General features: G+C 34.2%; 1 protein-coding gene across 1 annotated transcript in view; it reads right to left on the reverse strand.

Annotated features, from left to right (window-relative positions):
• CEP290 (centrosomal protein 290) overlaps window positions 1-25896 on the reverse strand; it is a 54352-nt gene that overhangs the window by 20482 nt on the left and 7974 nt on the right. Inside the window, exons 12-31 of the mRNA XM_080391629.1 lie at window positions 25486-25717; window positions 24723-24823; window positions 24543-24630; window positions 23964-24076; window positions 20871-20955; window positions 19364-19506; window positions 18613-18777; window positions 17500-17649; window positions 16372-16487; window positions 14035-14137; window positions 9758-9988; window positions 9027-9200; window positions 7442-7553; window positions 6314-6519; window positions 4690-4841; window positions 4050-4161; window positions 2880-3335; window positions 1036-1200; window positions 689-796; window positions 467-601 (exon numbers count right to left, since the gene is read on the reverse strand). Coding sequence (XP_080247755.1) covers window positions 467-601; window positions 689-796; window positions 1036-1200; window positions 2880-3335; window positions 4050-4161; window positions 4690-4841; window positions 6314-6519; window positions 7442-7553; window positions 9027-9200; window positions 9758-9988; window positions 14035-14137; window positions 16372-16487; window positions 17500-17649; window positions 18613-18777; window positions 19364-19506; window positions 20871-20955; window positions 23964-24076; window positions 24543-24630; window positions 24723-24823; window positions 25486-25717 — 3147 coding nt within the window. The remainder of the gene's footprint in view (window positions 1-466; window positions 602-688; window positions 797-1035; window positions 1201-2879; window positions 3336-4049; window positions 4162-4689; window positions 4842-6313; window positions 6520-7441; window positions 7554-9026; window positions 9201-9757; window positions 9989-14034; window positions 14138-16371; window positions 16488-17499; window positions 17650-18612; window positions 18778-19363; window positions 19507-20870; window positions 20956-23963; window positions 24077-24542; window positions 24631-24722; window positions 24824-25485; window positions 25718-25896) is intronic.

The raw sequence follows: 25896 nt of genomic DNA on the forward strand, positions 1-25896 counted from the left end.
TTGGAACAAGACACTTGAGCAATTCATTTTGTGCTACCGAATTAGGAAGCTGGCAATTTCAAATTTCTTAAGAACCAGAAAGTATTTTCTGTAAAAGCATTTCCATTTAGCAAACCAAAATAAAAGGATTTTGCTAGGCTAATTTTTAAATTTAATGTAAAACTTGCTGAATTTAACTAGCTATAGTCAATTTAATTTTATATAGCAAGGGCATCTTACCCTACTAAATGAACAATCTAAAATACTCAAAAATCTTCCCCAATAATTTGTTCCAATGGAAAAAACCAGTTCATTTTAGTCATGCTGTGATTATATTATTTACATTTTCTCCATGTTAAATACTTCTGAGGGTTTAGACACATCTGAGTGACATTTATTAAAAGGCATTTATTCCACTGAAAAAACACTAAAGGGCATAAAAATTAAAATTTTGCCCCTTTATATGATAATTTATTCATTTAATTACCTCTTCCAGTGATTTGCAGGTTGCCCTAGTTTCCAGGATTGTTCGAATATGCTCCTGAATCTTTCTCAAAGCCAACTCAAGTTGTTGTGGGAGTGGCAAAGTAGGATCTGGAACTGACCCTGTAGCCTCTTCTAACTGCACAGAAAGATTCGTATTCATGTAATCTGACAGCTCTGAAAAACAGGGTTATGAGTCTATTTTTAATTAATTCAGTGCATGTACCTTTACAGCTGTACCAAGTATTTCATTTTGTTGATGGTCATACAGGTCTAATTGGCGCTGCAGTTCTACTTCCCTCTGATCCCAAGCCATCTGCCTTTCTTCATGAAACTGTAACAAAGGTTTGATAAAGATTTATTGAAGGCAATGGGAATTTTATAACCAACTTAAACAGAAAAAAAAAAGAGATACCAAAATGTAAAATACTCAAATGTGCTATAAAAAAGAATTATGTAACCAAGATACAAACACCTATATTAAAAATTGTCTAGGAAGAATCTTCTTTTTTAAAAATCACTTAATGAAATAAGGAATAGGCTGTTTTTCTAATAGCACGCAGAAGTACATACCTTGTTTTGCTGTACAATTTCTTCTTCTAGATTACTGATTGTATGTTCATATTCAGAAATTACATTACGCAAATACTTCACCTCTTCCTTATGTTTGACTAACTCTCGATTAAGTTTAAGTTCCTGCAGACGGAGTTCCTCCATCTTCATATGCCTTTCAATTACCTAATAATGAGTGACACACAGTATTACAATTTATGAAGCCCACAGGCTGCCTACATGCAGCTACACTCTAAGGCAGTGTGGCACTTAACAAACCAACAGGAAGAAAGACGTTCCACCTTATTAAGCTTCTTCAGTTCTCTTGAGTGAGGAGGCATGGTGAGAGCATGAAACTGCAAGAGGAATGACTGAGAAGTGCAGCAGACAACTGGAGAGGTTCCCCCTACACTGACTGAAGTGCACTGCAAACCAGTTTCAAGTGCCCTACCTAAGCTATACCCTATATATCTGTCCAGACCAAACAAAAAAAGCCTGCATGAAGTGTTCATATTTTTAGAACAGCATAAGATTTTCTAAACCATTAAAAATTTATGTCTTCAAAAATGCATATGTAGTAAGAATAACAGAAATATTTATGACAAAATGCTCTAAAAAAACCCTGAAAATTGGTTTAAAATAAAAACATGCCCAGAGCGCTACAACCACTGCTTACAGGCAGACATCTTTAGTTATGACAGATTTAACCATATTAGATAATACACAGTAATCTGGAAGAGAAGTGAGAAAGCCATATTCAAATTTCAAGGGAACATTGTTTACAATAGCAAAATATGACTGAGTAGAATTACATGAGTACAATAACATTTCTGACCATGCTACCTAAATTATTGCCCCTGCATTTATTTAAAAAAGACACGGATTTGTAGTGAAGATTTCAATGCAAGCTCATGGAGCTTCAGAATGCTGCTCTCTTTGTTTAGTTTAATTTCATTCATAATAAATTCATAATTTAGTTCAATTTAATATAACTGAATTCATAGTTAACCTCTTCTTCCTATGCCACTTAATTGGGCACAAAAGCAAATTAGAAAATCTGACTAAGCTGATTTACAGTGCAAATAGCTAATGATGTATTACTTTTCTTAAACAGAAACCCACAAAATGACAGCTGTCTGTTGTGGTTTAACCCCAGCCAGCAATCAAGTACCACGCAGCTGTTTGCTCACTCCCCTGGTGGCATGGGAAGGAGAATCAGAAAAAGTTAAACCCCGTGGATTGAAGTAAGAACAGCTCAATAATTGAAATAATAACAACATAAATGACAACAATGACAATAACAACAATAATTGTAATGAAGAGAACAGTTTGAGAGATGAGTAAAACCCAAGGGAAAAAAAAACCCAAGTGATGCACAATACAGTTGCTCACCACTGGCTGACTGATGCCCATCCAGTCCCCAGGCAGCAATCAGCAGCACTCAGCCAACTCCCCCCCAGTATATGTACACAGCATGACATTCCATGGTATGGAATATCCCTTTGGCTAGTTTGGGTCAGCTGTCCTGGCTATGCTCCCTCACAGCTTCTTGTAGGAAGCAGCCTGGGAGAGCATGTGAAACTTGAAAAGTCCTTGACTTAGCACTACTTAGCAACAGCTAAAACGTCAGTGTGTTATCAACATTATTCTCCTACTAAATCCAAAGCACAGCACTGCACCAGCTACTAAGGAAGAAATTAACTCTATCCCAGCTGAAACCAGGACACTATCATAGTCAAACAAAGTGTATTTTGAAATCAGTAAGTTCTACATTAAAGCAGACATTTAGGGAACAGGCTGAACTGAAATGTAATTTAAATCTGTATCAGATGAACAAAGTTATTCAAAGTTGTGAAATAGCAAACCTTTTGAGCTCCTCTTGTATCCTTCAATGCATGCAATAATTCTTCTAAACTTTTCAGTTTTAACTCCACCTCTAATGCTCTGTTTTCTGCATTTCGACGCTCCTGCTGGGCATGCTGAACTTCTTCCAGAATCTTCAGTTTGTCGTTCTGTAGCTGAATCATTGTTTTAGAGAATTTTTCTTGCTGTGCTAAAGGCAGAGCACCGCTAAACTGTCGCCGCAAAGACTGAACTGTCTGTTGCAGATGTTTGGCTCGATTTCTTCCTTCCAGTCGGGCAAAATATAAGGCTTGCTCTCTGTCATCAAGTTTCTGGTCTAAACGTAGATTATGGATCTCCACCTTCTGTAGTTTCAATTTAAGCGTTTCCAATTTGCCTAAAGCAACAGATTCGCTACCTTGAAGGGCTATGATCTGTTGATGCAGTTTTGCAATAACTACTTTTTCATCTGACTGTGCCTAAGAACAAAATTTAGAGAACAAATTTATTTTTCATCTTGAATATGTTAATGGAGTGTATATGTAAATATGAACATTTTATTTTATTCCATAGATAAGAGCAACAATTAGCCTCTAAGAGCTTTTTATTTTTCCACTATTATTTCTATAGCCACATTTTAGAATTACACTTTTTCAGATACGGATCTTAAAAATTGTATCTTACTAAAATACCAAGAAATGAAGAAATGTACACCTAAACTTTGAAAATATGGCAACATAAAAACCGACAGAAGTGTTGTATTTAGGGTCTCAAACTACTCAACAACATGAAAAAAATCCCAATAAATTATTTCAGCTAATAACAAAGAAATATATTAAATCTACCAAAAATCTTCAAGATTACAAATTATCGCTTGTCTTGTAAAAAACGACCAAACTTTCCTGATAATATATTTAAATATTAACCGTGAGCTATTAATCATTTAGGAATAAATATTACCTAAGTATCAGGACCTGTAATAGCTGTACAGCTAGAAATGGAAAAAATTAAGAAGGGAATAATTAATGGAATACAGAACTCCTGAAAGAGTATGTATGTTACATAGACCAGCTTGTTAAGATCCTTCTGAAATGCTTTTCCAGTTTCCTAATTCACTGTAAAATTACTTCATTTCCTTTCACTTCAAGGAAAAACAAATCCAAATTGCAGTGTTAATAAAGGTTTAATTTTACCTGATAGTCTAAAATTTGCATTCTAAGAAATTCTACTTCTTGATCTCTATATTGCTGGCGTGCCTCCAGAGCTTCAACTTGCATCTTTGCCACGTCAGACAGTTCTCTTAACCTTGCAGAGAAAACAAAAACAGTATTGTGTCACTTGAAACCACTGAATAAGCTATTAAGTTTTTCTACACAGAAGATGCTAAGAAAAGATGCTTAGTATGTTTCTCCATATCAAAACATTTGAAGACTTTGTTCTTTACAGTATACTCTTCAGAGTCCTTGATATAAAAATTCTTCTGTACTGCCTCTCAGCTTTTTCACAGGACATTTTCCTGTAAATCATACACAAGTTTGTTAGCAGTAACCTACTCCAGGAAAACAATGCCATGGTTTTTACCTCAACTGCACACCTTTGCCCTCTATTTTTCTGCCACTTCAGGACACAAATATTAAAAAGTTTCATTTTCAATTCCCATCTCTGCATCCCCAAGCCTAATCACCAATTTTCAGTATCAAAAATCCCTGCAAATATGCCCACAGAATTAATACTTCATGATACATTACTAGTCTATTACATAAGCCTATATAGCCTATATTTTTGCATGCTTCTGAACATACTGCATTCAAAATTTGTTACTTCACCACTTACTTTGATACTTCAGTCTTGAGCTCCATCTCACGCTTCTCTAGGTCCATGATTTGTCGTCTATCTGCATCACTTACTGCCTTACTTACACTCTTTGACAGTTCATCTCTTAATTCCTGTTCCACTTTCTGTGCCTCAAGGTTGATTTTGGTAAGCTTAAAAAAAAAAGCAAACCCAGAAACAAACAAAATGGTATCCTAAGCACACAACTGCTCCCAACCCTGCAAACAAAAAGAAGTGCCAAAAGTATCTTTTCTTTTCTAGTCATTAAAAAACCACTACTCAGCTGTGTTCAGAAAACATTTTTTTTCCTCTCTGCTTAAAGATCTTTTTGTTTGCAGCATTGCATACACAAAGGAACAGATGTACAGGTCAGCACATAACACAATTCTTAATTATACGTGATTTTTAAGTGAATTTTCTTAAAACCATTACTGCAATAAATTGCTCAAACCAAGAAAATAAAAAAGAGTAAGATTGTAAACTCTTCAGGAAATAAACAGTCTTACTGATATATTTATATACTGGATAGAATCGCAGGATTGGTAACACAAATAGAGGTTATAAGTGTCAAGACTCAGGACAGCATAGTTCTTTAAGTGATACCATTTAAGCAGCCTGATCTTTCAAGTTGATTATTAAATACCATGTAGCTAATGTTTTAATTCAAACCAAAGAGCATTAAAAAAAGATCGATATCTGGAAAACATTAGGCAACACAGAGAAGACTCAGGAATTAATTTAGTAAATACAGTTGTGGCAAATTAATCTGATAGCACTCCTAATAAAACAACTGACTTTCTAAAGAAAAAAAAAAAGCATGGTGTATGTTGTTATCTGCACTTCACGTATTTGAGACAGTACTATCTGGAAAACTAAGCCACGTTGAAGTAGATTTGTAAGTTTAGAAGATGTCTAGTAGACTTCTAGTTACTAGTTCTTAAACAGGTATCACTTACAACTTTCATTAATTACCTTAGCAAGGCAACAAATGTGTACAACTGCCTATAAATAGATTTGGGCTGCAATTTATAATAAAGTCTCCTACTATTAAATCATTAATTTATGCAAAAAACTACAAATATGAATACTGGGGTCAAAAAATCTAAAAAGGTTAAGACTGATATGACAGGAATACTAAGCATAATCAGCTTCAATAGCACGTGACTTCTATCCCTTCATTATAGATAACATTTGGCATGTATGAATAGCCAGCCAGTAACAGTCATGACACAATTGTTTGCAAAAGGGATGCAAAGGTCTAACATTTGTTGAATCATTGGTAAATTAAGGAAAAATTACAATAAAAGGGATCATATGAATTAGATACAAGACATAACAGGTCAAGAACAGACTTTTTTCTAGCAGTCTGCTGAAAAAACAGCAAACTATTTGTCAAGATGCTCATTGTGTATTTTACAGAGATTAACTAATGTTTGAAATGAACTACTGACAAATTACATTTTTTACAAATGTCCTGTGCATGCAAAATTGCAGCTCTTAAAGAATACTATTTTGTATATAAGCTTATTTGCCAGTTGTGATACAAAATAATTAATACTTTTTGAAAAGCTCAAAAATATGCTTTTAAGATGTATCAAATTATGTTAAATCTCAACAGACTTACCTCAGCAAATTTTGTTTCTAATTCAAAATTACGTTCTTCTATTTGCTTTACGGTATTCCTTAAATGTTCATACATTCGTTGCAAATGTTCTGCTCTCTGTCTTTCATTTAGTTCCTTCATTTCCAACATTGTTATTTTCTTAGAAATGGACAAAATCTCATTGTTGGTTATTGCTTTTGTGGCCTTGTCCATGGCATTATCATCCTCTACATTAAAAAATATTTGGATTAGGGAATACACAACCTGATTCAACTATGAAAATTATTTGCACCATGAAAGAGAACACAAATTTTGCTTTATCTCTGTTCAGGTAAATTTATCGAAACACCTGTATTACTTTTTTAAACTGGAGGCATGGTTATCTTGCCTTATTACATGTTTGAAAAGTATCTGATTTTGATAAAATATTATCATCAGTTCTGAATGGGTATATCTGCAACCATGATTATTGAGACTGATACTATTTTCAATGTAGTCTTTCACTTTATCCTTAATTTAGCTGGTAAATAAATTTTCAGGAAATTTAATTTAAAATCTGTAAAAGAAACAGATGTGGATGTGTTCTTCTTGAATAACAGGAATGTAAACTGTACACGAAACCCCAACTTCAAGAAAAAATACTTTTGTTACAGAGCATGACCAGGAAAAAAAATAATTTTCCTGACAACCTAAGTAGTACTTTGACTGACTGACACTCGAGTTAGAACATACTGTACCTTATTAAAAATAAATAAATAAATAATAATAATAATAATAAAATCAGGTAATGTTCCTTTACAAGTTCCAGCTTTTAAACCCTTGACCCAGTAACCCAAGAAAAGTCAATGTGGCACAGTTTCCAGAGGGAATGACCAAACTTCGTTTTGGTCAAGCAGATAAGTAAAATGAAGCAAACAAAAAAACCACTCAAAAAACCCCAACCCAACCAAAAAACACCAAACAAAAAACCACCCCACTCCAAACCAAAACCCCTCAAAAAATTAAGATCACTTACGAAAAATACAAAATAGTTTTGACCTTTTTTGTTGCTGTTTTAAGATACATCAATTTTAAAATGTTTTAAAATATTACTTTTACACAGGACATACCATTTGATTTTTAATGTTGCAATATAACTTTCATACTTGCCTAGTTTAGTCATCTGTTCCCAAGCCTGTTCTACAGTGTGAAGTTTCTCTTTTGTGATCTCCAGTTCCTTGTTCAATAAATTTATCTGTGCTTTCAAGGATTCATTCTCATGCTGTATGACAAAAAAGTTGCAACATAACAGCAAAATATTTATCTGTAGCAGATGTTTAATATATATAAAATATTTTAAATTAACAGATTTTACCTATGCACAATCCATAATCTACATATATGGTAACAGAAGAGCATTAAAGTTCTCACCCAGGTGTAAAAATGCTAGGTCTTTGCTCTCTATGTTGTATCTTACTGTCAGCTAGTATTACTGTGACTATTTATTACCATTGACTGTTGTTCCTAAAGTGTGTAGAATTAGATGAAGAAGTTTATGTTTTCATATTAAACACTTTATTAACAGTAGGAAAGAAAGAAGTACTCTTGGAGGATATTTCATCCCGTACAGGATACTTCATCTTGCACATAAATATACATGCTGCTTCTAGTTCTTTCACGCATCTAGTATGATGCCTAAACATTTTATAAATCTTCCTTCACTCCTCCAAATAGAAACACAAATTTCCACATTAATCAGTAAAATAAATTGAATACTTAATATTAATTTTCAATTTCTAGTTTTTTAAACACACTTTTAGTTTGCTATTGATAAATGATTCTCTAGCTCTATGAAATTGCTGAAATAGGCAATGCAAGTTTTCATACACACATTTCACAGAGAAGGAATCATTCATGCTTCAGCTAACACAAATGCACCTACCTGTTCCATGCAGACAAATTTAATACTTAGTAAGTTTACCCACCACATGTATTTAATCCTTCTCAACCACAGAAACCCAAGAGATAAGAACATGACATAAACTTTGACTACTCATTAAACTACTACTTTCTTGGACTGTTATTTCTGACATGAATGAGAAGTGGGAGGTAGTAACATGTATTTGAAGCCAGCTTCACAGTTCTTGAAAAGAAACTCATTTCTACTTGAGAATAAAAGTTCAAAGGATAGTTACATATTTGCAGTCCCTATGACGTTTTGCAAACACACTGTGAACTATCTTTGGCTATTTGCTTTTTTATGGAAGTACAATGTCAAAGGTTTACTGCCTTTTGGAACTGAATATCTAGTTCTTGTAAATCTGGAATTAGTAAGAGCACTTACACTGAGAGAAAGCTTTGAAAGTGTTTACACTCATTCTACTTTCCTTATGACCTCCAAAACTGAAGATGATAGTAAATATTCCTTCTGCTAGCCATGTTTTGGAAATCAAAGAATTAAAAGTACTTTGTGCGGGAACATACCCAGAGCTTACCTTAAAAAGCTAACAAACCAATGAAAAAAATTAACAACCCAAACCACCAAAACAATTAAACAAAATGCTTTTAGGTATGCCCATTGAAATAGCATCAGTAAGACTGGCTCCAGCATCTCATACCCACTATGGAAACTGTTATAACAGCAGTTCTAGTGCTGGGACTTCTGTTCTATTAAGTGAGAACAAACCCCAATCTAGACGAATGTATAATGAGGGGTTTTTTTTGCTTTAGGGTTCAAACATAATGCAAACATTACCTCCATGTGTTCCATGTTTGTTGTCCGTTGGACGAGCAAGTTATCTTTTTGTAACATATCTCTGTATTTAGCAGTTAATGCATTATACTGTTTATTAGCCAGTTCTAGTTCAGACAATGGCACACTACTATCCAACACTTTTTGCAGAGCTGCAATCTTAAAGCTTGCCGTTTCCTATGAAAATAATCAAGACAATGGGTTACTAAGATCTGCTACATCTTTAAGTAGAAAAATTAAAATTACTCCATGGAAAACCAATACCACTTAATATAATGCTTTAGAACGCAATAATGGTTTATTTTAGTAAATTACTGTCCATCTTTACAAAATGCTTGCAATAAAATTTCAATTTCTCTGGTATTTCAACTCTCTGGGTAATTTTATAAATAGCTACCGCTTAATCATAAGATGCTGTCAAAAACATATTTTATAAGGATGAGTTAATACAGGCCCTAGCAACCTGCACGGCCAAAAAGTAAGATTTGGTTTCATATAATATTGTCAACAAAGAAAAAACTTGCTGAAGCAACTTCAGAAGGGGAAAACTGACAGGTTTCATATTATGACGCTTATTTAAATACAAAGAATGTTTTTGACAAAATTTATAACAGCATTTAACAAGCATTGGGATAATACATTCAAGAAACCAGTACTGCTTCCATTTAAGAAAAGTATACTCACTGCCAAATTGTAAAACTAAAAATGCGTACTATTACCACTATAAACTTTACCTTGAATCGTTGCAAGTTTCCAATCTTCCCTATAACTGCAGCCTCCATATGTGTTATTTCATCCTTTAGTTTCTCATTTTCTTTCCTAAGATGCCGTTCCATTTCAAGTAAAGTGGTATACTGCCTTGTTAGTGACCTTTCATTAACACGTAGAACAGTTATTTTCCTACTATTTTCTGCAAGTACTTTTTTTGTTTCATCAGGATCCAGCTGAAGTGCACTGAGTAAATTCTGTAAAATAATTTAACAAGAACCTTGTACAGAAATATGGTAAAATTCAACTACACAGACAAGTTTTCTTGTACATTTTTTAATCTAGGTGTAAAAATTCCATTAAACTGTCCAAAATATTTTTTTGTAATAAAAAATACACACACACTCAACATATGCATAAGAATACAATATTCTATTATAAGAAAAGAACAAAGTTAAATCTTCAAAATCATTAGTTTCTGAGGAATAGAAGCTAAATACAGCTGACTGACGTTTTCAAAATTTAGAACAAAAATAATTCTTTGCATTCACTGGCACCAGTCTTCCTCCCTTTTACTTTTTTTTTTTTTTTTTTTTTTTTTTTTTTTTTTTTTTTTTTTACTTTTTACTTAATCAAAACAAATTTATTGGAACAATTTTCAAAACCAAACAGAATCCCTCTGGTTCCTAACAAACACTAATGATGTCCTACTTTGAGGACCAAAACAGTATTTGTGAAGTAACCATAGGACCCCTCCTACAGAAACATGTGATTGTGTATATGTGTGCACACACATGTCTGCATGGCATGTGTAAAACTGAGAAGGGGCAGGATAGGGAGAGGTGGGGAGGGAAATACAGCAACTCAGGTCACAGAAAGCATGTGAGCTTTAACTTCGCTGTTGCACACACCAGCTTGCCAAAGAGAAAGAGAGTAGAAATTGGAGCTGTAAATCCCCAGGTTCCCATGAACATAATGAAGAAAAGTGAGCAGGTAGCTATCAAAATATCCAGAGTCCTGGAGGCCTGAAGCCATGAGAAAGATCTGCTTCTGTGGCAACTAGCAAAGATTTGGTTTTTCTGATCAACAAGTCTATTTTTCTTAAGGTTTTAAGAGCAAGCAACACGTTTCAATTGAAAATCCACAGTGAATTAATTTCAGAGAAAAGTTTAATCTAAAACTGTTCACTTAATTCTTATTGAAATTACATACTAACAAAAATAATATTAAATAATAGTACATATTTCTTATTTTTGGATAGGATATGTTTCTGGAAACAAAAGCTATTGGTAAACAGTAATTTCTTACAAGATCTCAACAATACTTTGACAGCACCACTAATATCATATAACCCTTATCATATTTTAAATATATTTAAAAAACAAATCCCAGAAATATCTTAATCCTGCTACATACACCTAGTGCCCTGGCATGTACAGGACAACCAGGTGATCAGGCCCAGTCAGCATGGGTTTATGAAAAGCAGGTCCTGCTTGACTAACCTGATCTCCTTCTATGACAAGGTGATCCACTTAGTGGATGAGGGAAAGGCTATGGATATTGTCTACCTAGACAATAAAAATAAATAAATAAGAATAAATAAATTAAGCCTTTGACACAGTTTCCCACAGATTTCTCCTGGAGCTGGCAGCTCCTGGCCTGGACAGAGGTACTGAATAAAAAGCTGGCTGGATGGCTGGATGGCCAAGCTCAAAGAGTTGTGGTGAATGGAGTTAAATCCAGTTGACAGTCGGTCACAAGTGGTGTTCCCCGGGGTTCAGTATTGAGGCCAGTTCTGCTTTACGTCTTTATCAATGATCTGGATGAGGGGATTGAGTGCATCCTCACTACGTATGCAGAAGCCACCACGCTGGGCAGGAGTGCTGATCTACTTGAGGGCAGGAAGGCTCTGCAGAGGGATGTGGATGAGCTGGACTGATGGGCGAGGTCAACTGTATGAGGTTTACCAGGGAGAAGTGCTGGGTCCTGCATTTGGGTCACACCAACGCCACGCAATGCTACAGGTTTGGGGCGGACTGGCTGGAAAGCTGCCTGGGGGAAAGGACCTGGGGGTGCTGGCTGACAGCTGGGTGAACGTGAGCCAGCAGTGTGCCCAGGTGGCCAAGAAGGCCAACAGCATCCTGGCTTGTATCAGAAATACTGCAGCCAGCAGGACAGGGGAAGTGATTGCCTGCCTGTGCCTGAGCACACTGGTGAGGCCACATCTCCAGTACTGCGTTTGGTTTTGTGTCCCTCACTAAAAGAAAGACATAGATGTGCTGGAGCGTGTCCACTGGCCACTAAGCTGGTGGAGGGTCTAGAGCACAAGTCTCATGACGAGTAGCTGAAAGAACTGGCATTGTTTAGCCTGGAGAAAAGAAGGTTTAGGGGAGACCATGCTGCCCTCAACAACTACCTGAAAGAATGTAGTGAGGTGAGTATTGGTCTCCTCCCAAGTAACAAGCGACCAGACAAGAGAAAATGGCCTCAAGTTGTGCCAGGGGAGGTTTAGATTGGAGGTTAGGAAAAATTTCTTCACTGAAAGGGTTGTCAAGCATTGGAACAGGCCGGCCAGAGACATGGTTGAGTCACCATCCCTAGAGATATTTAAAAGACATGTAGACATGGCATTTAGGGACATGGTTTAGTAGTGGACTTGGCAGTGCTAGATTAACGGTTGGACTAGATGATCTTAAGGGTCTTTTCCAACCTAAATGATTCCATGATACAATCTACTCCTGTGACTTGAAATGAAGAATAAGACACTGAACAAATTAAGTAAGATATCTCTCTCTCTCATACAGTAGAAACACCTTAAAAACAATTTCAGTTTCACTTTTCTGGAAATATATCTAGACTTAATTGCCTCAGGATACAATTATTTTGCAAATCAATCACAGTTATGAATAAGATTATAAGCAGGACTACATACCACTACAGTTACCCCTCAGCAGAAGTAAAGGGTTATAACTCAATTGTCTAAACTTAGGCATGCAGTGTCATTTTCAGCACCTTGTGATATCCTTACCCTGTGTCTGCTTCTCTAAAATGACACATGTCCCATAAACCTTCTGTCATATTTGGCAGCTTTTGGTACCAGCCCAAAGACACCTGAAGCCATCTGAAATTGTGCTATGTCTGTGATCAGACACCTGCATCAATTCCAGGAACTTTTTTAAGTATCACCTTCTTAAAAAGTTATTTTTCAGTTTTCTTAATAGAATATTGAATTCAAGTCTTGGTGGAAGTAAATCAAAATAGAAAGATGAATTCTGTTTCCTGTTTTTGCGAAACACTGATACATATACATGAACAGGTATATATAAATAAGATGTCATTCCAAGTAATAACCTTAATTTTTAGTATAAATTAATGTGTTTTCCATGGGTGTGCCTGCATAGCTCCTCCTCCCAAACAGCCTGAATAACAACTGCTGTTGAGAGCATATGAGTGTAAATAGTGTGTGTAAACAGAATACCTGTGACTGGTTGAGAGGGCATTTGCTCAAAACTGATAATCTTGAAGAGGAAGATGACCATCACACAGATTGAATAGTAACCATAAAATTAGAGACTTAAAGAAGTACTCAGCTTGAAAATTAGTATAAAGGAAGCATGAAAACATCCAGCAGCAGGGGCAGATAGAGTTACAATGTAGCACTGTTAATCTAGTTCAGGTTCAGACATTTCCCCACTGTCTGTGCACATGTGAGCGTTTCCTCCCTGCTGGACACCTCGAGCCTGCGCGCTCCACCTAAGCGACTGGCAGTACCAAGTGCAACAAGTAGGGACCCACAAGCTGGGTGTGTGTATGTGACCTCCTGGGTCAAGCTGGGTTTCTCACCAGTGCATGGATTAGCAGACTGCAGGGAGGCACACAGGTATGCGTAACACCAGAGCAGCCCCACATCTACACAGCACCCTGAAGCACGCTCAAGAGGTGTGTGCTGTTAACCTGAAGGGGCCACGGAATAAATATAACCGTGTGAATGTGGATGTGTGGAATGAGAAAATTCCTGAATACTGCTTAGAGATTTTTAGGTCTATAGTAACATTTTGTGTGTGCCTTAACATTGTGATTTACCTTTTTTGTTGTTGATACTGATTCTGAATGTATAGTTCACTGATTGCTAGTTATTTACATTCCATTAATAAATCAATAAACTACTTCCCTTCTGCTTTGATTTCTTTGAGCATTCTTCCCAGCAACACTTTCCCCATCTAAGACATTACAGTATTGTATTAAAAACTCTGTCCTATGTACTAAAACCTTTTTGAAAAATGAGAGAAACAAAATTACTTACAGAATATGCCTTTACTTTTGTAGCATCCTGTTCTTTTTGCTCTTCTAGCTTTTTCATTTCCTCTTTCATATCTTCTGATTCTTTCTGCCATCTTTCCTTTTGACTAAAATGGTAATTAAATACTTTCATTTAGAACCATGAAAGATGATGATTTTTAAAACTGTAACTGAAACAGCAACCCTGAAATATTACAAACCAAGACACTTCTGTTTCGCAGTAACGTAATCTGAAAAATACATTAGAATTTGTAGGTGGATTACTGAAAAACTATCCCCTGTTCAGGCTACAGCTGGTTTAATGATTAAAGTAATTCCTACATTAAAGTGTCATATCTCTTCTTCACATGTGTACTGAAGTGCAGAGATACTCCCCAAAAATATACACAAATGGGATTTAATTTGGTTTAAACTAAACACCTGTATTTCAAATTAATTAATTACTTGCACATGTCTTTGTAAAAATCTGCGAAATTTAAAACTTTGCAAATAAAAATGTTTCCACTTTTAAGTACCTCTCTGGAAGTTCCAGTTCTCCCTTTTATAGGGAGACAAAAATCATACTACTGGCATTTACCATGCTATGAGCCTGGAAATGGGCCTTTTCATTTTGAAGCACACTCAGCCCAGCAGATTTCAGCAGGTATTCACAATTGTGCCCAGTAATTTGGCTGGTAAGATTTACAGCTAGATAAAATGGTTTGGCAAATAATCAATGACGACTCCTATAACTGTTTCCTTTGCATGAAGTACAGGCACATTCATTAGCTAAGAAAGACAACCTGCAAGAGGAACAAGGTTTCTACAGTTCCTGACAGAATATAAATCAATATTGATGTATTTTTAATGAATCATACAGAATGGCACAGTATCATAAGGAAAATATTACTCGCTCATCCTCTGTGAATTCCCCACAGCACAGTAGCTGGCTTTTTGTTTAAAAGATGTCGGTTCAAATTTCCCTCAGAAAGTGGACAGAATTAAACTTAGGTTTCCCATATCCAAATTCTGCCTTAGAGGTCAAATTTCTAAACAAAAGTGTAGTCAACAGCTGTAATATGAATTCAATTTTTACAATGGTTTTGGAACTCCTTTTCTTCTATTACATTCATTACATTTTATTTCAGATGTGTAAAGGACACTATTTCCCACCCTAGTTTTTCTATAACAGAACAATAAAAACATTTTAAAACCCCCACCAAACAAAAACATCAAAAGATTCTGCTTTGTTTTGGCTCAAACTACCCTCTTCTAACCACTTTTATTTACTTATTTGAAAACAAAAAAGCCCTATGAACTGTTTATACATGCCTAATAAGGAACTTCCTATAGACTGTACAGGATATTTTAGGCTAATTTTAAACAAACAATCAAAGGGTTTTCAGAAGTATTTTCTCTTGAAAAAGGGTATCTTAATTTCTTCCATAATGGAAGAATAGGGAGGAAAAGGAAAGAAAATACTTTGAAAGTGAGTCTTTATGGGATGCCAAGTCAAAGAATCTCCTCCCCCAACTTCAATCTGTAACAGGTTTGGAGAAGAAGCCTTGAATCACCTCATCATTGGAGGTAACTAATCTGGTAGTAAATGAGGCAGCACATTACAGCCTTTAGTATTTTCAAAAAGCTACAGCTTTAATGCCTGATACAGAGATAATGTTATCTGGGAAGCCTTAACTGATTCAAAGAACAAACAGAAAGTCATAAAAGACAAAAACCCCTTATTCTGCAACCAATCCAGTGACTGTTCATTCCAATTCAAAGACAGAGAGGATACAACTAAGAATCTGTTAATTGAAGAACCCAAATCACCATATTCATCTCTATGCTCCTAACAGATGAAAATCCTTTTTTGAGCATAATAATATTTTTATAGAAATTAGATTCAATCAAGCATATAAAGGAACTAAGATTCTGAAAGAAAACCAACTACGAAGTCCCGCCAATCTGAAATTTTGAAACAGAGATCTCTGACTGTATTTGGGTAACAGTTTTCTTTTATTTCCCCTCAGAACTGTTGGGACCCATACCTGAAAGCAAAAGAAAATGAGACTGAAAAGTCCATAATACCAGGTTCTAATAAAATACCAGATATCAAATGCAGAAAGCACAATGCAATCCTCAATACAAAGTCTGCAATATGAAGAGTCCAGCAGAAAAATTTTTTGCAAGTTTTCTGAATTTTTACAGGACTAAAGAAAATATATGGAGTCCATATCCAAGAGCAGTGGCATTTAAGATGCTTGACCAAAAAACTACTTCAACACAGCAGCAAATCTTGTATTTGAAAACTGTTAACCATTTAGATAGCTGAACTTTCATAAATCAGAAAACAGAACAGTACCTCTGATATTCTTTATACAGCAAGCCTTGTTGATGACGAACTACTGCAAATTTTCGTTTGTAGTCCTCTACTGCATCTTCTAATTGTTTAAGCAATTGTTCTTTATTTTCCAGTTCCTAATGATTATTTTCCAAACAAAAATATTGAAGTGATTAATACAGGTTTTAAACATGAAAGGATTAATCAAAATGCCAGTTCTCCCTTGTGTTTTTCATGATGGATGCTTCTGTCATGAACTGTGTGAACTGCAGATATGAAATGTGTATTTTCTTTAGAACCATCAGATAAAAATAGGTCCAATAATCTTTGGCATTCATACAAATAGGTGTGAAATAGTGCATAATTACACTGTGGATTACAGCCCTCAAAGTTCAAAAACACCACAACACACTGCTAATCCACAAAGAATACTAATTGACTGTCTAACTGGAAAGCGGTATTTCTTTTCATGTTCCCAAATACTCACTACTTTATAATCATATACAGTTGAAAAATATTCTCTAAATCAACAAAAGTGATCAAAGACAAAGACAGAATAAAGTAATTTAGTAATAATAAAAAGCTAAGTTCTTTTTACTCCAGTTCTCAAAGTCAGCTATTCTTTACTGTGTGCTTGTCTGCTATGCTTCTCATAGGAGCCACTGGCTTTGTTTTCAATGTATTTATGTCTCTTTTTACAAATGGTGATGTATTTTTGACAAATAATGGAATGAAAATTCATACGGTAAATAGAGACCTTTGCTGTATAGAGAAAAAACCGTTCAGAATAGGATCTGCACATGCAGACTCAGGTGTGGAATCCAGACAGGAGTGAGAGAGAATTTCTCATAAAAATAGTGCAAATGCAGAAGTAGAAGGAAGAGCGGGCAAATATTTAGATGAAAATTCAAATTTAAAACAAAAAAACCTGAATTGTCAAAAAAATTAATTATTACCTTCCAGGTTTACAACACAGCCAAATACTTACAGCTTTAAAAAGCCAGAATAGCCCAAAGAGTTTACTGAATGTCAGAACTTCAAAGTAATTTTGTTGAGTTTGCCTATGTCCATACATGGCATGGTGCAACATTTTGGAGGAATTAGCTACACGTTACAAATATTCTTGATATCAAGGAGTAAATAAGTTACCTGTATAAGATGTATTAAATATTCATTCAGAGAATTAATCACATTAACACTTGAAGGAACCATTCCTTCTGGAAGATTCACTGCTTGGAAGACAATATTGGCACCTTCTGACTGACGTAATAAGCAAATTTCATTTTTCAGCTGTGCAATCTGAAGAAAAGACACAAAAGCATAAATAAGTAGCTCTTGCTATTTAATTAAAAAAATGATAGTAAATATGTTGTTTTCCTCTATGACATCAGTTATTAACAACCTAATTCATTTCCGTTTATATTCTAAAGCATTCAAACACTCTTTAAAGTAATCTTTTTAAAGTACTGTGATTCCATAAATCATCAAATACATAACAGCAAAATGAGATATATAAATATATCTCAAATGACTCCAGCAGTCAGAGCATCTTCACTTATCTGAAAATTCACCAGTTTTATTCCAAGTTGTTTAGAACACAGAGCATTTCTATTCCTTTTAAAAAAGATGAAGTTTTGGAAAGAATTATTGCAGTTGTTATTTGATGGGTTTATTCTAAATGAATCTTTGCCTTTTCATTTAACTTCTTAAAAGCTCTATGGTTCTCAACTCTAACAGTACATAAAACATTATTCTGGAACATTAGTTACTCGCAAGTCTTTTTGCATCACCAAAACTGTTCTATAAGGCAAATTTAAATGTGGCTTCTTGTAAGACAAAATTCCATTCCTCATTCCACAGAATCAATTGTACAAGTTAGAACAAGATACAGGATTTTAGAGAACAATTAATCATTCTAGAACACTTCATCTCTGTTACTTATTTATAAATAACAAACGCAAGACTACTGGCTTTTTGAAGAAATGTGAGCTTTTTTGGGCACAGCTGTCCTGAAAAGATGGGCACAACTGGTGTTTAACATTACAGGATACTCCAATGATAAAGTACCATTAAGAGGAGTAAGATTTGAACTTAATGTGGATCAATTGATAGATCTGATACATAAAATTAATTAAGATTTGTATAATTACACTGTTCACATAAGCTAAATCAAATATCTTACAGATTGTGTGGTTTTGTTCTAAATTATCAGAGCAGACACTTCTCAAGTACAAAATAAATTATATAAAATAAACTGTATACCTTTTCATTTGCATTTGTCAGCTGATTAGAGAAATCTGTTGCCTCCTTCTGAGTCTGTTTAAGTACCTGTCTTAATTCTTCATTTCGTCCTGTAAGCTGGTCAACCTGAGCTTTCAAGTGCACACTAGCATCAAAGGTTCCCTCTGAATTCTTTAACTCCATTGCCTATTGCAGTAAACGTTTAATTAACAAAACAGGGACAAGGTACAGAAAAGCTTTGTTTTTTTCATAATAAACTGAAGCACTCAAGTTTAGACTACATGAAATTAGCAAAAAGCATGAAATTATAATGTTGTAAAATCTACTTATCAGTTTCCTGATGGTGTATTTGACATAGACTGTGATTTAAATGGTTAAATTTTCCTCTAAACCCACTAATTTTTTTGTAAGATGTTTGAATAATGAATTTTTCTTAAACATTTTACGCAGGTTTCATAGAGATCAAAGACACGCAAACAAACTTTTACCTTAAGCTTTATGACTGGGACAATAAACTTGCCAAAGACAGTTTTATACTATCCAGCTGAAGGTTGTGGTTTTGTTTTGTTGAATTTTTATTGGAATTCTCCTAATGCTGTATAGTTGTAGTTTGCATTTTTAAACAAGTATCACACTAGGTACTCCTATTGTAACTAAGGAAGTATATGTATAAGGAAGCTACTATTTAACTATACAAACCCAATGACTGAGGAGGGGAAAAAAAGGCTGTAAATCCTAGAATGCTAAATAATAGTTCAGAAAGCAAGCTTACGTTAACTAAACGATCCAGGCTAGGGATTATTAAGGCTGTTTCTCCTGCCTTCACATTAGGATCCTTCTGCATTTCCTTGACAGCTTGCAATATTTCTTTCATTCCTTGTTCAAGTTGTTTATTTTCTTCTGATAATTCTTTTACTGTAATAAAATTTTTAAATGTGTCTAAAAGCATTGAAAAAAACTAGTTACAGTTTCCTAGGAAATTTCATAATACTACTTGTTGATTTGATATATAAAAAGAATGTTCATGTTATAGATAGACGTAACAAATTAGGAAGGTAAAAGTAGAGCTGCTAGGAACATCTGCAGTGTATTTCACTGGAGAAATACCAACAAAAAAAAATATGAAATACTTCATGGGAATACATCTGACTTTTTTGAACCTTCCAAGCTCAAATGTTTCCTGCCACTTTTTTCACTTCTTTAGTAGCCTGACTGGCTTTCACATTTAAATCCAGAAACATGGCTATCTTGGAAATGTTTGGGTAGAACAATGAAGTATATGGGAATTGCCTGGAATTCCTGCTGCAGACTGGGAAAAAAGAGCACATTTAAACTATGTAGCTGTAATAAAGACTCCCAAAATACCCAATTTTCCTGCCACCAATAGATTCTCAGTGGAACGCCAGAGTTCCCAGCACAGAACAAGTCTGGAAACTTACAAACCCCAAAACAACAAACCTGTAAGGATGTTCTCTGCACCTTACAATCTGGCTAACTGTCCTGAATGCTCAAGACTGAAACAAAATCTGAAGCAGTTTGAGCAGTTTCAACAAATTTATTTTAAAAACTAAAAAAAAAAAAATGTTTAGAATTCACATTCTCTGGGAAAAAAAGATGCTTCTCTAGAGAAATTATATTATTTTTATTTCAGCTAACATACATATATATGTAAGCAGCAAATGGGTTTAATTCCACAGTACTTCCTTGGAAGCAGAAAAATACTACAATTACACAAGTAGATTGTATAATTGTTATAACTGGGATCGCTCACAGACTTCAAGCCCTTATTAGGTCTGATTCAGGAAGGAAAAATATGAGATATCCTAGTTTAATGTACTTAGAATTAATAAATTCTGTTTCATGTACTATCTTTAATTTAAGTTTAAAATTAGCAACATAACATATGTATTAATACATACATACACAAAGATACACATAATAAAAACACAAAGTAAAAAAATAAAAGTCATTAGCGAGAATTCAAAGAAATTCCAACTTGATAAATGCCATTTACATTCAGTGTTTTGTAATCATTGTGTTAACACCTGGACCAATTCACAACCATAATTTCCGCAGTTTGGAAGTATATTAGAATGACTGTATAATAACCTTCTACGTACACAGAAAATTCAATTATTGTGAAAGATAACAAAGTAAACTGCCTTTAAAACAGAAACTGTCAGGTGTTTGTGGTCACAATCACAGAAACAGAATAACTAAATAAGCTATCTGCAGGTACCTGATAATATTCCCTGGTTTTAAAACAGGTTGCAACTTACATTTAGATTGAAATTTGGCTATTACAGTCCTGTTGTACTCCAGATCTCTCTCTCTCACACTTAATTCATTTTCAAGATACTCATTCTAAAAAAAAGAACAAAGACAACTGAAAAATTGTAATTAGGAATTTTAGTATTAGAATTTTTATTACGTCTCTGTGTTTAAGTTGAGGATCAATGCTTGAAAAGATTGCTAATCCATATATATTCAACAGTGAAATTACACAGTATGTAAACCACAATGAGGTGTTATATAGAAGGCAACAATCAAAGAAATAGCTTCATCTTCACAGCAATAAAATTATCAGGAAAATATTATTTAAATCATGAATAAACTTTATATAAATACTTATCCTGTTTTGTTTTTTAAAAAACCTTGTATTACCTGCTTGTATTGCCTGGCTTCTGCATTTTTTAGGATTTAATTCTGTGTAACTATTTAGCATACTCTTGGTCAGCAATTACCTGCTCATTCTCAAAAAAATCCCAACAGTAAGTAATTACTATAGGATTTTATCTCCATTTTTATATATAAAAAATATTTCAAAGACTTATGTTCCAAAATATAAAAACTCCCACTTCTTTTCTACCAAAAATGCAATTAGTAAGCATTATTAATTCCACAGCTTGGCTAACACAGTATTTTAAGAGAAATCACAACAGCAAAGCATACTCCTGTAGCATGGAAAAACTGCTGTATGATTGAAAAAAGCCTCATGTGTATAAATTTATACTTTCCATTGATCACTGACATAGCTCAAAAGGCTCGACAGAAATGCCATGAGTTCCAAAACTTTTCAGTTAAAGAGAGGAAAGATCTATTTGTTTATCTATATAGTTTTGTAACCATGGTGTTTCCTTATCACATTCTTAGATGTTTCTCCCAGACAAAAAATACAGATCTGAATTTTAGCAATCTAATGTTCTAGTCCCAGCCTTTTTCCAAATTTGTAGTATGTCTTCATGAAAATTTCCTCGTCCACCTATGAATCTCCTGCCTGAAATGCAGCAGCAACAGAGACGGATTCACTACAAGAATTACACAAGGTGTATCCCATATAATACTGTCTAGGGAAACGTATTCTTGGGCCATGCAGCAGTTGTAACAACACTCTGGTAAAGACCAAAGGTCTGCAAGACTTTGAAGGACTGGTTTGATCCATGCCCTAAATGCCCTCTGCTATACAGAAAACTAACAGCATTTTGGGGTCCAAATTTAGGATGCTACCAGTGAATAGTTTTTTATATGATTTATCATGTGAATAAAAGAAACCACAGCAAGTATTCTGAAATCAACCTGTTCTTTCACTGATTATAAGTTCTCAAAAACCCTCTGGAGAACCTAAAAATTTTATCATTAGAGATAATTTTTAATAAATAATAGATTTTTTCACCAGAAATATTTTTTCTGTAAACAGATACAGATTATCTTTGTTAGTTGGCAGGGAAATGGATAAAAGGATAGAAGAACCAACTCAGGAACTTTTTAGATGTTTCCCAGAAGGAAAGGCTTTTCTCACTCCAAAAGTCTAACTTTATACCATTCTGATCTCTCCAGAGGTAGGAAACATCCTCTAGTCAAATAACATCTGCATCTTTTAACAGAAATGTCATCTTCTATCATTCATACCAACAGATTGTTTCAGTCCCTACTTCATTCAACTAACACTTGGAAATCATCACCTGTATTTCTCTGTATGTATTTAAAATAATTTAAAAAAATAAACCTCGAACTATGTCATTTAAAATACAGTTGCAACAATCTGTATGAGATGCAAGGCAGTTGCACTAATAAGAAAAGTGGTAAGTACCTTGTTTACACAGACACATCTAAGGTCTTAGAATAAACTGTTCTCTCTTTGTACCTATCCGTGTGTGTGGAAAAGCATTGTGCAAACTTCTTCCACTGACAGAATGAAAATATATGCCTAGATTTTTCAATACTGTGTCAACAAATAAACTGAAAATTAATGACCTGGCACTTTTTTATTAGAAGAAAAAATGCCCAATTCTATTAGAACTATCCTATAGCTTTAATTAATAAACATGAAAGTAAACTAACAGATTTTTATTGTTTGAATTTATTTTCTAAACAACTGCAATAGATGTAAACACACACATACCATAAAAGTGTATCACTTGTGACCTAAGAAGGTCTAATTCTCTCCTCAACTGCTCTATGCAATTTTCAACAGGATCTACCTGACCTGAGTGTTCTAGTTGTTCCTTTCAAGTCCACTTTTCAAAGGTTTTACTTGCAACAATTCTGTTAGGCATTTCTTCCCTTCTCTGTCTTCTCGAAAGGTAGTTAAATCAGAAAACTCTACTTGCAAATACTCCTGTTATCCTTCAATGTCATCATTTGCATTTTGTGTGTTACTGGCTTTCAAAAAGCAGATGTACAAGGAATCTGAGAGTTTTTGCTAAGAGAGAGTCCTGGGCAAAAATTTTCCTGACCTGTCTGGTCTGAATTAAAAGTTATGGACACTTGATTCTGAAACGATGGTTTGTTTCTATACTTTTGATCATTTGCCTCTGAGGTCTGACACACTGATAAGGAGAAAACAAACCTGTATAGTCTGATTTTAAGTCTTTTGACATCTCTCTATTGTCAGTATAATCTGTTATCCCTGATGTCTGTGTAAATTAGAGCTCTGGTGACATAAAAATCTCTTTTATACTAAGAGTTTCAGAATTACAGTTGTCATTAACTAGTTGCCACTTTGTCACAGGTTTTGAACCTAAATGAACCCAAGTATTTCTATTTGTTTCCAAGTGATCTAAATTCTTAAGTATGCCAGAAGTTATTCTAGGTAGATTTCCCACAGCTATATCTTTCTCTGACTTTGAAGTCTAATGGGTGTTTATCTGCAAGTGTGTTTCTCCCTTCCGCATTACATAAGTTGCTACCCTATATTCACAAAAAATACATAAAATTCAACTAATCTTCTAAAAAAAGACATTTTTTTATTTTTAAAAGCAGTTAATAAAAGCACCTAGAAAAATATTTGTACAGATACTTGCAAAGTAACTTTATCTTTATTTTGAAAGAGAAATACAAGAAACATTTATGAACTTGCTTTATGAACCGACCTTTGCTTTTACTTCAGCAATATCATGTCTGTTCAAGAAACTCAACTTCCTCTTATTCATTCCCTTCTCTTCAGTAAAGCCATCAGTTATCTGCACATCACCAGCATCCAAACCTAATTACAAGTAAACGTACAAGTAATAATTATGGTTTTTTTAAAAGGTCACCAAGCAAGGTTACATGTTCCTTCTAGTATATCCAAGTTCTAGTTTTCTACCTGCAAAGTAAGAAGTAAACCTTCCCATCTGAGCACATTATGCTTCCCTGGGTGGCACAGAATTGAAATTTTAAAATTTTTGAAACACATACATCGTATAGATTTACTGGAAATCTTGGTGAGATTGTCCTGCATCTAAGAACTGCAAGCCAATGACACAACTCTTAGTGATACAAGCCATAACAGTCAAAAAGCTACTGGAGTGTGAGACTACGGAAATGTAAACCCACTCACCTCCTCCTATTGATTCAGAGAAATGTATGTAGCCTTATGATTTAAACAATTGAGTAAATATAACACAGCTTTATTTGTAAGTATAGACAGCATGTTTTTGAAAGGACAGTTTGTAAAAAAAAAATCCTACCTATCATTGCAACTCTTCTTCCTTTCTCCTGAGCCAACTTACGGACCTGTTTTTTCAGTTCAATTCTTTCCTCTTCCAGCCTTTCAATCTGCATATTATTATTCACTGATCAGTATTTTGTTTTGTTGAAATACATTTTTATTATGTGGATCTTATACAAAAATGGAATTTATCACTTGCCTCTTGCAAAAGAATCTGGTTTTCAACTCTGTATTGCTGCTGCTTCAGTGCTTTGCTGTTTCTGAATTCATTTAAATCAATCATTGTCTTTGGCTCAAGACCTAAAACACAGTATATGCTGTATAAATATTCAATACAGAGGAACATTAACATTATTTATCATTAGGATGCAATTAATTTAAATAAGAAAGTAACTAATCAGGCAGAATTAAAAAATGTTGATAGTTCAATATATATTTCTCTATATACGTACAAATATCTTATACTGCATATAAGACTAGAAGAAAGCATAATTTTACTTCAGTAAAATCAAAACCCAAAATGCAATAAAATGCCACCTAAAAACTTAAATACATTTATGTTTAGATTCTTCTATCTAAAAAAAAGCCTGCCCAAAGTTTTCTTTGTTTTTCAAGGTAGCAATACAACTTCAGTATGTTGTGGTTTCCAAATACCATATTATTAAATTAATTAAGCAGTGTACAGTCAAAAAGGAATAAAAACCAAAAAAAGCACTACAAAGCCTATTCTAATTTCTTCAGTCAAAGCAACCTGTAACCCAAGTTCAGTCATGTACATTCAAGTACATATGTACAAGCATGTACATACATGCAGTCTGTCCTAACTAACTAAAACTACTTACTAATACTAGAACATACAAAATTATTTCCAAGTAGTTCCTTGGTATAGTAAAAGATTTCCATGATACGTTATTTCAATTCTTACACAATAAATAAATAAAAACATAACTGATATAGCATACCTAAGCGCTCTCTGAGTTCTTCATTTTCATCAAGAAAATCATTTATTTTAAGTTCAAGTTTATTGACTTCCTGAATTAATGTTTCAATCTCATGATCTCTGATTTTGATTTGCTTTTTTAAATCTTTTATTTCAGCAACAGCCTCTTCTAAACCATATATTCCCTGTAAATACCCAAATGGAAAGTAAAAACAAAACAACCAACACAAGATGTAAGAAAGTAAATTGTAATTCTATCTTTCATCATTACACAGACATGAAAAAATGTTTTTCAACCTGTATCACTCTTCTTTACTATGCTTAATGGTAAAAGTTATTGAATAAAAAGCAGATCCCACAAGTCTGTCTTTTGACTGCAGAGGAGTCAATAATTCAAAATTCACTCCTTTTACTACATGCTCCACACCCTGAG

Source organism: Falco punctatus (assembly GCF_963210335.1).
Source record: "Falco punctatus genome assembly, chromosome: 6".
Taxonomy (NCBI): domain Eukaryota; kingdom Metazoa; phylum Chordata; class Aves; order Falconiformes; family Falconidae; genus Falco; species Falco punctatus.